The sequence below is a fragment of the Schistocerca serialis genome, chromosome 2 (genome assembly GCF_023864345.2).
Source record: "Schistocerca serialis cubense isolate TAMUIC-IGC-003099 chromosome 2, iqSchSeri2.2, whole genome shotgun sequence".
In the NCBI taxonomy this organism is placed as follows: domain Eukaryota; kingdom Metazoa; phylum Arthropoda; class Insecta; order Orthoptera; family Acrididae; genus Schistocerca; species Schistocerca serialis.
In genome coordinates this window covers 979,916,885-979,933,592 of record NC_064639.1, presented here as the reverse complement: position 1 = coordinate 979,933,592, position 16,708 = coordinate 979,916,885, and the positions used below count along the sequence as shown (strand labels likewise).

The 16,708-nt window shown below is 44.0% G+C and overlaps 1 protein-coding gene across 1 annotated transcript in view; it reads right to left on the bottom strand.

Annotated features, from left to right (window-relative positions):
* The window catches only part of LOC126458393 (uncharacterized), a 251,838-nt gene that overhangs the window by 120,329 nt on the left and 114,801 nt on the right, over positions 1-16,708 (bottom strand). The window contains exon 2 of the mRNA XM_050095401.1: positions 3,296-3,425. Coding sequence (XP_049951358.1) covers positions 3,296-3,424 — 129 coding nt within the window. The 5' untranslated portion in view covers position 3,425. The remainder of the gene's footprint in view (positions 1-3,295; positions 3,426-16,708) is intronic.

The window sequence follows — 16,708 nt, the reverse complement described above, 5'->3', positions numbered from 1 at the left end:
CCCAGGCGTATCATGGCCGTTATTACGGCCAGAGGTCGTTGTTCTGGGTACTGATTTCTCAGGATCTATGCACCCAAATTGCGTGAAAATGTGATCACATATCAGTTATAGTATAATATATTTGTCCGATGAATAACCGCTTATCATCTGCATTTCTTCTTGGTGTAACAACTTTAATGGCCAGTAGTGTAATATGGGTGTTTCAGCATATATCGATACCTGGTATCTCAGAACCGCTAGTGCTATTGATCCGTAAATGTAATCACTTCATGTATCTGCACTGTTGCAACAATGAATCTTGAGCGAACTGGAAATCTATCAAATGGTGTACTAATTTTTTTCCGGCAGTGTACGTAGGATTCTATAAATTTACAATTTCGGGTAGTTAAATAGAATGAATATACACAATACAAGATTGAAATCCAACAATCTCTGCCCAGAAAAGAGCAGCTACAGCATTTTATTGTGCCTTGAACAACTTCTCCTTCTTGCAAGAATCATGGCAACATAACTACTGACACAGATGATCCAGTTATTCCTTGAATACAAGAACTATATGCTAATATAAAAGATGGAGCTATCTCTTATAATAGATGAGGTTTTTGATGAACATGGTGAAACGGTGTGGTAGCCTGAATAAGGAACTCACCTTGTAGGCATGGCATTCGGATTATCTTAGAAGAGATGCTGGTACGTATGCTGAGCTAGCTGATGGATTCACCTTGTAGTTCATTAGTTTTCAGTTGAGCATAGAGAAAGTCAGTGTTCTCATTACAGATGTTGAGGCCGAACTCTAGTTATAGATCAATGAGAGGTCCACCTTATACATCATGAGGTTCTTGATGATGAACATGGAGGTAGTGCTCTTTATGCTGATGAAAGGACAGCCTTGCCTTGTGGTTCTTGAATATCTGGCTGTCGTGGGGTTTTCATGGATGGTTGATTCACCTTCTAAACAATAGTTTTCAGGATAGCCACGACAAAGATGCTGAAATGTATGCTGTCTTGGTTGGTGTACTCTCCTTGCACGTCTATTTCATATAAAAAAACGTGTTTGTGTAATACTTTCTGTAAATAAATATGAAAAGAGAATCCCTTATTTATGACGTGGAGGCTGACGCAACGCACACAGCAGTCTTCAGTCATTGTCCTTGTCTTGTTTCAAGCAGGCCGCTTATACGGTATCTTAGGAGAAGTGACTGGCGATATAACGCGGAAAGTAAAGTGAAGTGTTTGTTCTCGTTCGGAACAATATGTTGCTGAATTTACTGGCATCTTTACAAGTGATGGAAGAATTCTGTTTTGTTAAAATGTGGGAAATCAATAAATGCAGACCAGTGATCTCTAGTCTTTGCGGTATTTGGCAGATAGTAAATAAGGAATGACCGCTAGACAAGTTCAGAAGCAGCTTCCTCTTCACAAACATTAGTTTCAATAAGTTCCGAATATTTTGTAGGTTTATGCAACACTTTTTTTCGTGTGATGTTTCTTTATATAAACTGAGAGGTCCAGAACTTAGAAATTTTCTTACAAAATATACAAATTTTGAAACACCAGAAGAATCAACATTAATAGAATTGCATGTGCCTGCCTGTTACGAAGAAATGCTAAGAAAGGTCAGAGCACAGTGTGAACATAAAAAAAACTGAGTACGCATTGAGAAAGACTCTAGCGGTAGGAAAATGGGAAATGTTGTGGTTGGTGTGCTATAAAATGGTGATATAGTTTCCAAACGGCGTTTCCTATTAGCATATAAAGAAATATTATCATTGAATAACGCAACAATGGCTCGTTTATTCAACGAATTTACGGAGATGTTATGGCCTAATAGGGTGAAATTTCATAGTGTTTTACCATCACTTATGGCTGCTGCTCCATAAATGAAGAAGGCAGCCGAAGGCCTTTCTGAAGCTTCCAACACATGATATACCTAACTTGTGCAGTATATGATTTAGACAAATTATGTGAGCAGATACATACATTGTAACTGAAATTTGATAGTGTTTTACCCTCACTTACGGCTGCTACTCCATAAATGAAGAAGGCAGCCGAAGGCCTTTCTGAAGCTTCCCACACATGATATACCTAACTTGTGCAGCATATGATGTAGACAAATTATGTGAGCAGACACATACATTGTAACTGAAATTTGATAGTGTTTTACTCTCACTTAGGGCTGCTACTCCATAAATGAAGAAGGCAGCCAAAGGCCTTTCTGAAGCTTCCCACACATGACATACCAAACTTGTGTAGTATATCATTTAGACAAATTATGTGAGGAGATACATACACTGTACCCTAAAGTGGACAAATTGATCTCAAGTGGCAAGAAGGTGTTTGTGAAAGTGTCAACAAGAATTGATTTGTTCAGAGACAAAACCCCACATTTTACTCTTCCACGTAGACCCACAGTTACTCGTTGGGGGACATGGTTAAATGCAGCAGTGCATTATGCAAAGAGGTTTGAAAACTTTAGATAGGTGATTGAGGAACTAAACAAGGATGACGCCTCTTCAGTTGAAATTCTTCAGAACTTACTCAGAAACAGTACACTAAAAATGAATTGTCTTATGTATCTGCAAATTTGATTTTTTTTGTTTTAATCTATCGAAGAATTAGAAACATCAACCAGCTTATTAACTTAGACAGTCAATGAAGTGCATGACATTCAGAAAAAAATTAATTCACACAAACACCTAAAAGCGAAAGCTATTAAACAGAAATTTAAAAATGTGCTCGAAAAGAATGATGGATTTCATATTATGTGTAAAATTGCCAAGGTTTTGAAAGGAGAAGTAGATCTTGGTGAACCTGAAAATGTGTGTGCCAGTAACTTCCCTTAATGAAATGTGCAAGACTATCATCATGTGATGCTGAAAAGTTCTTATTCCGCCAGTGTGCATTGTTTCAAGACAACTGACATCGGTATGTGAGGAAAACTTGAAGAAAACTTTCTTAGTTCACTGCAACAGTGAGTTTTTCAATCCAACACTGCGTCAGCATGACATGTGAGTGATTTTTTAACGTAAGTATTTACAATTTTGTAATAGTGAAAAAAATATATTTTCCTATTTTTATGCAATTTTTTATATTTTTCTTACACAAAAAATTAAAATATTTTAAAGTTTTTAGCACATAAAAATCTATTCACTAGTCGTGAGGCTCCAGGGGACCAAAATGGTGATGGTGGGGTGTATTCTGTCCCGGATGAGGGCTCACCTCGCAGCATTTCATGAAGTTTTGCATGAACGTGGTGGAGATGATAGCGTGGATAATGTCCTTGTGAGTGACTCACCTTGTAGATCATGAGGTTCTGAGTGACCACGGTGGAGATGGTGGTGGCCACGTAGTATAGGAACATGAGCGGCTCCACTGTCACGTAACGGGACGCCCACTTCACGGCGCCCACCACCACCGGCTGCATCCTGCACAACAGCAAGAACAACAACATCAGCACAACACACCGTTACACGAATCATGACGCTTCTTGTTCAATCATCATTTTAACTTACTATCTCGATATCCCTGTTTTAGTTTTTATTCTTGGTAAGATATTGGTACAAGGTAAAGCACTACAGAATATTTACTGTTCTGTTTGGTTTTTGCAAATATTCTACGTCCATTTATGAGACTGACAAGAGTAAATCAACACTTTACATTGTATAGAAATTGTTTGTCTGTTGTTGGGACAAATGAACGTGCTGAAAGCTTAGGTTGGGGTTGTTTGGGGAAGGAGACCAGACAGCGAGGTCATCGGTCTCATCGGATTGGGGAAGGGCGGGGAAGGAAGTCGGCCGTGCCCTTTGAAAGGAACCATCCCGGCATTTGCCTGGAGCGATTTAGGGAAATCACGGAAAACCTAAATCAGGATGGCCGGACGCGGGATTGAACCGTCGTCCTCCCGAATGCGTGCCCAGTGTCTAACCACTGCACCACCTCGCTCGGTGAAAGCTTAGGTATTAAATACATTGCGTAAATTAGATTTCAGAGATGTGCTGCTAGTATCGTAACAGGAAGGTACAGCATATATCAAGGTGTGACACAGATGCTTAAAGGAGAATCTTTGGAAGAAGGACGGCGTTGTTCTTGGGAAATCATGTTGGGAAAATTTAAAGTACTTGTATTCAACGAAGACTGTATGACGAATATGCTGCCATTATCGTAAATAAGGTGATTCCGTGATGATGATACTATCGTAAACATAGTAATTCCGTGGTGATGATACAAACTCTCGGGGATTATGGAGAAGGGTAAACGTATCAGTTTGGTCCGGAAACGACCGAATCGAAAGTTGTAAGTGGAAATCTACCCTCGTTTCGCCTTACCCCTGCGCAAGGCTCGAACTAAGGGTTCCAACTTCTGAATCATGATCATGAACTCCCGCTGAATACTCCCCAATACCCTCAGATAATTACCCGTGTTGATGGGCTAGAAACAGTGCGCGTAGCTTGATGCCAGAGAGACCGATAATCCTAACTCCACGAAGCAGTAATAATCACTTCAGTTCATCTGTACAAGTTTCACAAGCTGCTACATTTACAACAGTCATTCAAAAAGGTGTCTCCCAGTGTCACTACAGACATGGCATCGTCGCGTTAAGTTCTGTTATAGTCGTTCTACACTGTTCAGTCACATTAATGTGATCCCCTGTCAAAAGCCTCAATAATCACGTTTTGCAGCGCGGAATGTTGCGAGAAGTGAAGGAAGAAAGTCATTGAGGTTCTGGAAGGTAACGACGTGGATACGCAGCCCTGCCGAATTCAGTGCGTGGTCAGCTATGTTAACTTTCTTGGCTGAGGATGCATGGTGTGTACAGCCTGATCGAGGCCGTCCCACAGGTTTTCAGTTGGGTTTAAATCGGGAGATTATGGGGGCCATTGGAGTACAGTACACTCATCCTGATTCTCTTTGAACCATACACTGTGGGTTACGTGACATGTCGCATTGCCCAGCTGGTAGATGACATTGTTCAGAGGAGAAAAAAACTGTACGTAAGGGTGGATATGGTCCCCAAGGATAGACGCGTACTTGTGTTGATCCACTGTATCTTCCTAAATGACGAGACCACCAAGGGAATGCCACAGAAACATTATCCAGACCATAGCGTTCCCTCCTCCGGCCAGGACGATTGTTGCATGATGTTTGCTTTCGGACGTTTCACGCATACTCGCCAATGGCCATCTGTCCGATGGAGTATAAAATTGATTCATCTGAAAAGGCCACCTGTCGCCACTCAGTCGACGTTCAGTATGGTACTGACAAGCAAATTCAAACCTTTGTCTCCGATGAACAGCGTACATGAACTTGGTGTCTGCTGCAGAGGCCCATACGCAGCAATGTTTGCTGAATGGTCGCTGAGGAGACACGGTTGGTAGCCCCTTGTTTCGTCTGGGCGGTCAATTGCTCAACAGTTGCACATCTGGTCGCTCGCACACATCTTCGCAGCCGTCATTCACCCCTGTCATCTATGGCCCGTGGTGCATCACAGCTGCATTGGCTACAATTTTGGATAGTGCAATTTTGCAATCCACGGTATACTTTAACCACAGTGAACTTTCCAGTTTCAGAAATTCTTCCACAAGCGTCCGAAAGAAAATGATCGTGTCCTTTTGAAAGTCAGAAAATCGCTCCGTTCCGTCCTCTTGAACTGGGCCACGACGTCGTGCGCGGCACTTAGAGGCCACTGCCGTTGCGTTGTCATCCTGGAGACAAGTCTGTCAGCATGTAATTGGCTGACATCTTCTTGACAGCCCTCTCTGCTATCTCGTTCCGACTGACTTGCCGGCGCTTGACTTGAGCCATAACAGTTACTGCATACAGTGCACAGCAAAATGACGTTACCCAAAACCGAGGTAGCTCTGGTGCATCATATGTGTACAGGCGAATAGTCGTGGAACTGTTGAGCAAGTGACAGCCCAAATGAACCAAAGGGCTGCCAACATGTGTCTCCTCCATGACAGTTCGCCGAATATTACTGTGTATGGGCCTCTGCAACAGGTACCTTGCTCATGCACCTACGCTGACTGCTATTCATCAGCGATGAAAGCTGGAATTTGCATGGCAGTGCCACAACTGGACGTCCACTGAGTGGCCACAGGTGACCTTTTTAAATGAATCATGTTTTATGCTCCATGAGACAGAGAGCCATTGGTTTGTACGGCGCTGCAACAATCGTGAGAAGAGTTCAGGCCAGAGAAGGGAGCGTTATGGTCTGGAGAATGTTTTAGTGGCATTCCCTGAATGATCTCGTAATTCTGTAAGGCACAGTGGATCAACTCATATACAGGGTGCTACAAAAAGGTACGGCCAAACTTTCAGGAAACATTCCTCACACACAAAGAAAGAAAATATGTTATGTGGACATGTTTCCAGAAACGCTTACTTTCCATGTTAGAGCTCATTTTATTACTTCTCTTCAAATCACATTAATCATGGAATGGAAACACACAGCAACAGAACGTACCAGCGTGACTTCAAACACTTTGTTACAGTAAATGTTCAAAATGTCCTCCGTTAGCGAGGATACATGCATCCATCCTCCGTCGCATGGAATCCCTGATGCGCTGATGCAGCCCTGGAGAATGGCGTATTGTATCACAGCCGTCCACAATACGAGCACGAAGAGTTTCTACATTTGGTACCGGGATTGCCTAGACAAGAGCTTTCAAATGCCCCCATAAATGAAAGTCAAGAGGGTTGAGGTCAGGAGAGCGTGGAGGCCATGAATTGGTCCGCCTCTACCAATCCATCGGTCACCGAATCTGTTGTTGAGAAGCGTACGAACATTTCGGCTGAAATGTGCAGGAGCGCCATCGTGCATGAACCACATGTTGTGTCGTACTTGTAAAGGCACATGTTCTAGCAGCACAGGTAGAGTATCCCGTATGAAATCATGATAACGTGCTCCATTGAGCGTAGGTGGAAGAATATGGGGCCCAATCAAGACATCATCAACAATGCCTGCCCAAACGTTCACAGAAAATCTGTGTTGATGACGTGATTGCACAATTGCGTCCGGATTCTCGTCACCCCACACATGTCGATTATGAAAATTTACAATTTGATCACGTTGGAATGAAGCCTCATCCGTAAAGACAGCATTTGCACTGAAATGAGGATTGACACATTATTGGATGAACCATTCGCAGAAGTGCACCCCTGGAGGCCAATCAGCTGCTGATAGTGCCTGCACACGCTGTACACGGTACGGAAACAACTGGTTCTCCCGTAGCACTCTCCATACAGTGACGTGGTCAACGTTACCTTGTACAGCAGCAACTTTTCTGACGCTGACATAAGGGATATCGTCAATTGCAAGAACAATTGCCTCGTCCATTGCAGGTGTCCTCGTCGTTCTAGGTCTTCCCCAGTCGCGAGTCATAGGCTGGAATGTTCCGTGCTCCCTAAGACGCCGATCAATTGCTTCGAACGTCTTCCTGTCGGGACACCTTCGTTCTGGAAATCTGTCTCGATACAAACGTACCGCGCCATGGCTATTGCCCCGTGCTAATCCATACATCAAATGTGCATCGGCCAACTCCGCATTTGTAAACATTGGACTGACTGCAATACCACGTTCGTGATGAACACTAACCTGTTGATGCTACGTACTGATGTGCTTGATGCTAGTACTGTAGAGCAATGAGTCGCATGCCGACACAAGCACCGAAGTCAAGATTACCTTACTTCAATTGGGCTAACTGGCGTTGAATCGAGGAAGTACGGTACATACTGACGAAACTAAAATGAGCTCTAACATGGAAATTAAGCGTTTCCGGACACATGTTCACATAACATCTTATCTTTATTTGTGTGTGAGGAATGTTTCCTGAAAGTTTGGCCGTACATTTTTGTAACACCCTGTATGCTTCTAACTTTGGCGATCATGTCTGCCCCTACAAGCAGTTTGTTTTTTCCTCAGCACGATGACATCTACCAGCAGGACAGCTCATGTATGCATCTATCTTTGGGGATCATGTCTGCCCCCACATGCATTTCGTTTGTTCTCCTCGGCACCATGGCATCTACCAGCAGGGCAACTCAACGTATCACACAGCTCACAGTGTACGGGCGTGGTTCGAAGAGCACCAGGATGAGTTTTTCCGTACTCCCCTGTTCACCAGACTCTCCGACTTTAAAACCCCATCTAGAATGTGCGAGACATCTTCGATCGGGCTGTTCGCGCCATGGAACCGTAGCTCAGCTGGTCGTAGCACTAACTCTCTCCCTGCACGTCTGGCTACGGTCCCTGCTGCAAAAAGTGGTTATTTAGGCTTTTGGCAGGTGGTCAAATTACTGTGACTGGAGCACTGGACTGTGTGTGTTAACTGGAATACATTTTTTTAAATTCTAAAGATGACATGAATAAAACACAAGAGCGAAAAATTATATATAACTTGACAAAAACCATATCGCAGTTATAAGATTCGAAGGGCAAGGAAAGGAAGCCATAGTTGAGAACGGAATACGACAGGATTGTGGTCTCTCTTCAAAGTTATTCAATTTTGTACACTGATCAAGCAGTAAAGGTACTCAAGAGAAATCCGGAAAAAAAACTTAAAGTTCAGGGAGAAGAAACAAAAACTCTGAGATTTGCCGATGTCATTGTAATTGTGTCAGAAATGGCACTGGATTTGTATGAGCAGTTGAAGGTAATGGTTATTGTCTTCCAAATGCAAATGCCGTGTGACTAGGGCCTCCCGTCGAATAGACCGTTCGCCGGGTGCAAGTCTTTTGATTTGACGCCACTTCGGCGACTTGTGCGTCGATGGGGATGAAATGATGATGATTAGGACAACACAACACCCAGTCCTTGAGCGGAGAAAATCTCAGACACTGCCGGGAAACGAACCCGGGCCCTTAGGATTGACATTCTGTCGCGCTGACCACTCAGCTACCGGGGGCGGACGATATTGTGTTGAAAAGATGTTATAAGAAAATTATCAACAAAAGTAAAACTAGTGTAATGGAAATCAGACGATGTTGAGAGACTTGTATTAGGAAATGAGACACTAAAAGTAGTAGGTGAGTTTTTCTTTTTGGCCAACAAAATAACTGATGGTATCTGAAGTAGACAGGATATGAAATGCAGACTGCATTAGCAAGAAAGTTTCTGAAAATCAGGCATTTATTAACATTTAATATAAATTTAAGTGTTAGGGAGTCTTTTCTGAAGATATTTCTCTGGGTTGTAGCCTCTTACGGTTCTGAAATGTGGACGATAAGCAGTTCGAACAGAAGTATTTGAAATGTGATGCTGTGAAAGACTGCTGGAGGTTAGATGGATAGGACATGTAAGTAATGAGGAGCTACTGAACAGAACTGGGGAAAAAGAAATTATGGCAAAATTCCACTAAAACAAGGGATCGGTTGATAAGACACATCCTGAGGTATCAAGTAATTGTTAATTAGTTAATGGAGGGAAGCGTGGGGGTTAAAAACTGTAGAGGCTGACCAAGCTCTGACTACAGTAAGCCAGATCAGTTGGATATGTAGGTTGCAAAAGTTATGCACAGACTCAAATCACAAGAAAACCGCACAAAAACGTGTTACTATTTAATGTTATGTTAGTCTTTAAGAATACAATGTATTATGTAAAGCTACGATAGGTCTTGTTAAAAATGGTTTTGTGGCGCAGTGGAAAGACACTGGACTAACGTATGAAAGGAGCGTGGTTAAAATCCCGTCAGTTTGAGGAGAAAAGGAATGTGAAAATTCAGTGAGGTGACAAAAGTCATGGGATATCTCCTAAGATCGTGTCGGACCTCCTTTTGCACGGTAACTTGACGTGGCATGGATTCCACAAATCGCTGGAAGACACCTGCAGAAATATTGAGCCATGCTTCCTCTAAGCCGTCGTCCGTAATCGAGAAAGTGTTGCCGGTGCACGAGTTTGTGCTTGAACTGACCTCTCGATTATATCTCATAAATGTTCGATGAGATTCATGTTGGGCGATCTAGGTGGCCAAATCATTTGTTCGGATAGCCCAGAATGTTCTTCAACTGTGGCACAGTAACATGGCGCATCGTCATCCATAAAAATTCCATCTTTGTTTGGGAACATGAAGTCCACGAACGGCTGCAAATGGTTTCCAAGTATCCAAACATAACCATTTCAAGTCAATGACCGGATCAGTTCCACATCAACACAGCAAACACCTTTATGGAACCACTACCAGCTTGTACAGTACCTTGTTGACAACTTGGGTCCATAGCTCGCAGGATCTGCTCCACACTCGAACCTCACGATCAGCTATTACCAATTGAAATCGGGACTCATCCGCCAGGCCACGGTTTTCCAGTCGTCCAGTGTCCAACGAATGTGGACAGGAGCCCGGGAGAGACGCTGCAGGTGATGTCGTGCTGTTAGCAAAGGCACTCACGTCATCTGCTCACCGGCCGGAGTGGCCGAGCGGTTCTAGGCGCTACAGTCTGGAGCCGAGCGAGCAAGTTCAAATCCTGCCTCGGGCATGGATGTGTGTGATGTCCTTAGGTTGGTTAGGTTTAAGTAGTTCTGAGTTCTAGGGGACTGATGACCTCGGAAGTTAAGTCCCATAGTGCTCAGAGCCATTTTTTTCATCTGCTGCTGTAGCCCATTGATGCCAAATTTCGCTGCACTGTCCTAAAGGATAAGTTCGTCGTACAGCCCACATTAATTTCTGCGATTATTTCACGCAGTGTTGCTTGTCTGTTAGCACTGACAGATTTATGCAGACACTGCTGCTCTCGGTCGTTACGTGAAGGCCATAGGTCAATGCTTTATCAGTGGTGAGAGCTACAGCCTCAAATTTGGTGTTCTCAGCACACTCTAGACACTGTGGATCTCGGAATAGTGAATTCCCTAACGATTTCCGAAAAGGAATGTCCATGTGTCTAGCCCCAGTTAACAAGCAGCGTTCGGAGTCTGTTAATTTCCATCGTGCGACCATACCAAAGTCAGAAACCTTTTAACGTGAATCACCTGAGTACGAATAACAGCTCCGCCAATGCACTGTCCTTTTATACCTCGAGTACGTCATACTACCACCATCTGTTTATGTGCATATGGCTATCTCATGATTTTTGATGCCTCCATGTGTGATAAAAAGCCCAGTTACACTTTAGGATCACTTCAAGTACACTGTTGGCCATTAAAATTGCATTCCAACACCATGAATTCGGCTTGCAACAAATATGAAAGTGGCACGAAATGTACTACATACCTGGGTATTTATACCGTTAGCATTTCAGTGCTACTGTGCAAAAAAAAAAAAAAAAAAAAAAAAGGTTCAAATGGCTCTGAGCAATATGGGACTTAACGTCTGAGGTCATCAGTCCCCTAGAACTTAGAACTACTTAAACCTAACTAACCTAAGGACATCACACACATCCATGCCCGAGGCAGGATTCGAACCTGCGACCGTAGCGTACTGTGCAAAGCACATAGTGTTAACGCCATATACATTCTACACAGAATGCTCAAAAACAGTCTGAAATGTAACTGTATTGCAGGGTAGAATGCGCTGAGAAATAAACCCAAAGAAAAAAATTTATTGCCTTGCGCCGTTTCGGAGTTAATTGGCGTTGAAGTTAACCAAACAGGCCGCTGCGCGCACAAATTCAAGCGACCCACCAGGTACAATTAGTGGTAGTTGTTCTCGTATCGTAAATGATAGCACACGAGACTGCTCATCCAGCGGCCCGAGTTCGATCGTTCGGTTTTAGGAAACCAAGCGAACACGTTTGGCGACACAGTCTCTGGCAGACCGTTTGAATTTGCGTGCACAACGGCCTTGTTGCGTAATTTCCATGCTTGTTAACTCGGAAACGACGCAACGTACAGAATTTTTTTCGTAACAATTGTTCTCAGCACATCCTATCCTGCAACACTCTTACGTGCTTTATGGACTGTTTCTGACTACCTGTGTATGGAAAGTATGTAGAACGGCGGTTAACTAAATCGGTATAAGCTCTCTCTGATTTGCGGCGTTAAATCGAATCTGCGGGGATCATTTTCAGAGATTATTTTTGCAATATTCTGCAAAACAGTTACATTTTACTCTTTCATTGTACAGCCAGAGAGGACAAGCAATTACAGAATCAGTTATTTTGGCATGCATATACGTCCACACATTATTACAGCGTTCTTTTTACTGTAACCTTACATTACTTAACCCTTGCAACATTCACGATAGGAGAAGGGTTGAAACAGAGAATTTTATACTTAATTTGCTATGTAACATACCACTGGACATCTAATCGTGATAATTAACTAAAGTATAACTTATAAATTATGACTTCCTTCAAATAAAATGTGAGGTAGTAGACTGCACGACGGTTTAGTAGCAATATAACATTCTATCCCCCCACCCAACCCCCCGCCCTTCTTTAGTGTTCTAGGTTAATCTTAAAACTATTTTACCAACACAAGAGTTTACTTACGTTGATTGTTGCGAGGACTGAAGGAACTGTGAACTCCGAAGCTGGGCACACTGCTGTTATTGCATTGGTCTGTCACCTTCCAACCACTTGCAGACTGAACTCGAGAAGGCGGCAAAACAATCACGCGCACACGGCCTCGACGAACGTAACCACTAAGTTGCACCAATTTGATAACAATGTCGCAAACGTGTTCAGCTGCCGAGTTAAAGCCGTACAGGGAATGAGATAACGGCTGCGGCACGTGTTGCCTGGTGCCTACAAGAACGCAGAGCGAGAAGTACACAATGCGCACCGAAAACAACAGGGGCTCAGGCGAAACGTGTACAGAGGATACGAGGAACGCCGAATACTCTGCACCTCCAAAATATCTGTCACGGGAGTGTATGAACTGATGCCTTTTTATTATAGAATACAGACATTCAAGATTGCAATGATGCTCCAAAAGCGTTCTGCAGAAATTACAAAATTCTAGATGTAATAAGAAACTATAAAATCCTGAATGGTATAAGTAAACTATCAAATATATTTTAGAACTAGCGAAGGTAATCACAAAAGTGAATAAAAACAACACAGAAATAAATTGGTTTTCAATAAACACTTATACTGACTATCGTATTTACAGCACATTAAAATTCGAGATTCTGGAAACTGTATGGGGAACATAGTCGTGAATCATACAAACTGACATGCACAAATCACAAACAAGCAACAAAAAATGAAAGTTTACAAGAAACTAAATAACTAAATACAAGGATTAGTGCCCTTCCTTCACATATTACTTCTTAAATCTACACTCCTGGAAATTGAAATAAGAACACCGTCAATTCATTGTCCCAGGAAGGGGAAACTTTATTGACACATTCCTGGGGTCAGATACATCACATGATCACACTGACAGAACCACAGGCACATAGACACAGGCAACAGAGCATGCACAATGTCGGCACTAGTACAGTGTATATCCACCTTTCGCAGCAATGCAGGCTGCTATTCTCCCATGGAGACGATCGTAGAGATGCTGGATGTAGTCCTGTGGAACGGCTTGCCATGCCATTTCCACCTGGCGCCTCAGTTGGACCAGCGTTCGTGCTGGACGTGCAGACCGCGTGAGACGACGCATCATCCAGTCCCAAACATGCTCAATGGGGGACAGATCCGGAGATCTTGCTGGCCAGGGTAGTTGACTTACACCTTCTAGAGCACGTTGGGTGGCACGGGATACATGCGGACGTGCATTGTCCTGTTGGAACAGCAAGTTCCCTTGCCGGTCTAGGAATGGTAGAACGATGGGTTCGATGACGGTTTGGATGTACCGTGCACTATTCAATGTCCCCTCGACGATCACCAGTGGTGTACGGCCAGTGTAGGAGATCGCTCCCCACACCATGATGCCGGGTGTTGGCCCTGTGTGCCTCGGTCGTATGCAGTCCTGATTGTGGCGCTCACCTGCACGGCGCCAAACACGCATACGACCATCATTGGCACCAAGGCAGAAGCAACTCTCATCGCTGAAGACGACACGTCTCCATTCGTCCCTCCATTCACGCCTGTCGCGACACCACTGGAGGCGGGCTGCACGATGTTGGGGCGTGAGCGGAAGACGGCCTAACGGTGTGCGGGACCGTAGCCCAGCTTCATGGAGACGGTTGCGAATGGTCCTCGCCGATACCCCAGGAGCAACAGTGTCCCTAATTTGCTGGGAAGTGGCGGTGCGGTCCCCTACGGCACTGCATAGGATCCTACGGTCTTGGCGTGCATCCGTGCGTCGCTGCGGTCCGGTCCCAGGTCGACGGGCACGTGCACCTTCCGCCGACCATTGGCGACAACATCGATGTACTGTGGAGACCTCACGCCCCACGTGTTGAGCAATTCGGCGGTACGTCCACCCGGCCTCCCGCATGCCCACTATACGCCCTGGCTCAAAGTCCGTCAACTGCACATCCGGTTCACGTCCACGCTGTCGCGGCATGCTACCAGTGTTAAAGACTGCGATGGAGCTCCGTATGCCACGGCAAACTGGCTGACACTGACGGCGGCCGTGCACAAATGCTGCGCAGCTAGCGCCATTCGACGGCCAACACCGCGGTTCCTGGTGTGTCCGCTGTGCCGTGCGTGTGATCATTGCTTGTACAGCCCTCTCGCAGTGTCCGGAGCAAGTATGGTGGGTCTGACACACCGGTGTCAATGTGTTCTTTTTTCCATTTCCAGGAGTGTATAAGTTCGTCATAAATAAGTACAATACAAATGCGAAATATTTTACAGAGTCAGAGACACAGACTTAAAATTGTAGAGCCCACTTAAGTATTGTTATGATGTCAATTCAGTAGTTGAATTTATCGTATTTTTTTGTATATTTTAAAATCAATCGAGAATTTAGCAACGGTTTATAAAATAACCACTTTTATCTCCATATGAGGACTCATTATGTTGTAATGTGCTTCGCTAGTACATTTCATTCTGCACAACGCTGTAGCCATACGTGATACGCATTTCATTTTAATGTCTATGTTAAAACTGTTCAACTGTAATTAAAGTTGTTTGTATCGATGGCATTATCTTAAAGCTTGTAATTGATGTTTTTGAAAGAATGGTTCAAATGGTTCTGAGCACTATGGGACTCAACATCTGAGGTCATCAGTCCCCTAGAACTTAGAACTACTTAAACCTAACTAACCTAAGAACCTCACACACATCCATGCCCGAGGCAGGATTCGAACCTGCGACCGTAGAGGTCGCACGGTTCCAGACTAAAGCGCCTAGAACCGGTTGGCCACCTCGGCGGCGATATTTTTGACAAATGACGTCTTCGTTTCAGTTTGTGGTAATACAAAGTGTATCAAAAATACTTGCATAAATTTTGAGCCTGTACTACCAACACCATATCAAGAAAAATCTCAAATAACCTTCTGCCCTAAAATGCTTCTATTTTGAGTTGATATTACACAACTACACGTTATCTGCGGTTGTGAAGAAACAGGAATCGTTCCCATTGTTATCACTGCATAAAAAGTAAAAAAATATTTGCAAAATATCGCTTTCATGATGTATCAGGGCATTGCCTGCAGGACTCTTGAAATGGTATTCTTCTATTCTTTTGTGGAATACATCTTGCGATAAACACACTGACGGGCAAAAATCGCAACACCAAAAACAGATTAATGTAGAGCAATGAAATTTCGGGATTACATTTGTCTAGGTAACTTATGTAAGTGATTTATACTGCAAGATCACAGGTAAATGTAAGCGCGATATAAGCCATTGAAAATGAGAAACGCTGGTACATTAATAACATGTGTAACCGCCAGATTGTTGAATGCAACCAAGCAAACATGCACGCATTGTGTTGTACATGTGCCGTATGTCAGTTTGTGGGATGGAATTCCATGCCTATTGCATTTGGTCGTCAATATAGGGACGGTAAATGCTGTTTGTGGATGACGCTGGAGTTGTCGACTGATGATGTCTCATATGTGCTCGACTGCAGACAGATCTGATGATCGAGCAGACCAAGGCAACATGTCGACACTCTATAGAGCATGTTGGGTTACAACAGTGGTATGTGGGCGACCGTTATCCTGTTGGAAAACACCCCCTGGAATGCTGTTCATGAATGGCAGCACAACACGTCGAATCACCAGACTGACATGTAAATTTGGTGTCAGTGTCAGCGCTCCTGCTGCCATACGATATTGCTCCGCAGACCATGCATCCAGGTGTAGGTTCAGCGTGTCTAGCTGAGACAGGTTCGCTGCAGGCTCTCAACTGGCCTCCCTCTAACCATCACTGGCGCCGAGGTAAAGCCAGCTTCCGTCAGAAAACGCAGCAGACCTCCACCTTGCTTTTCAAATGAGCTCTCGCTTGACACCACAGAAGTCACAAATGGCGTTGGTTTGGGGTATATGAAATGCAAGGTACAGGCCGTCTGGCTCGGTGCCGTTCTTCAAGCAACCGATTTGTAACAGTTTGCTGTCTCACTGTGGTGCCAATTGCTGCTCAAATTGTAGCTCTAGGTGCAGTATGATGCGCCAGACCCGTAGGCCGAACGGAATGGTCTCCTTTCTCGATGTTACCATGGGACCGTCTAGAGCCCGGTCCTCTTAGGAGCGTAGGTTCTCGAGACCACCACTGCCAGCAGTCATGTACAATGATTACATTCCTGCCAAGTCTTTCTGCAGTGTTGCAGAAGGAACATCCAGCTTCTCACAGCTCTATTACACAACCTTGTGCAAACTTAGTGAAGTGCTGATAATGGTGTCCTTGTCGCCTTAAACGCCTACTTGACTAACAT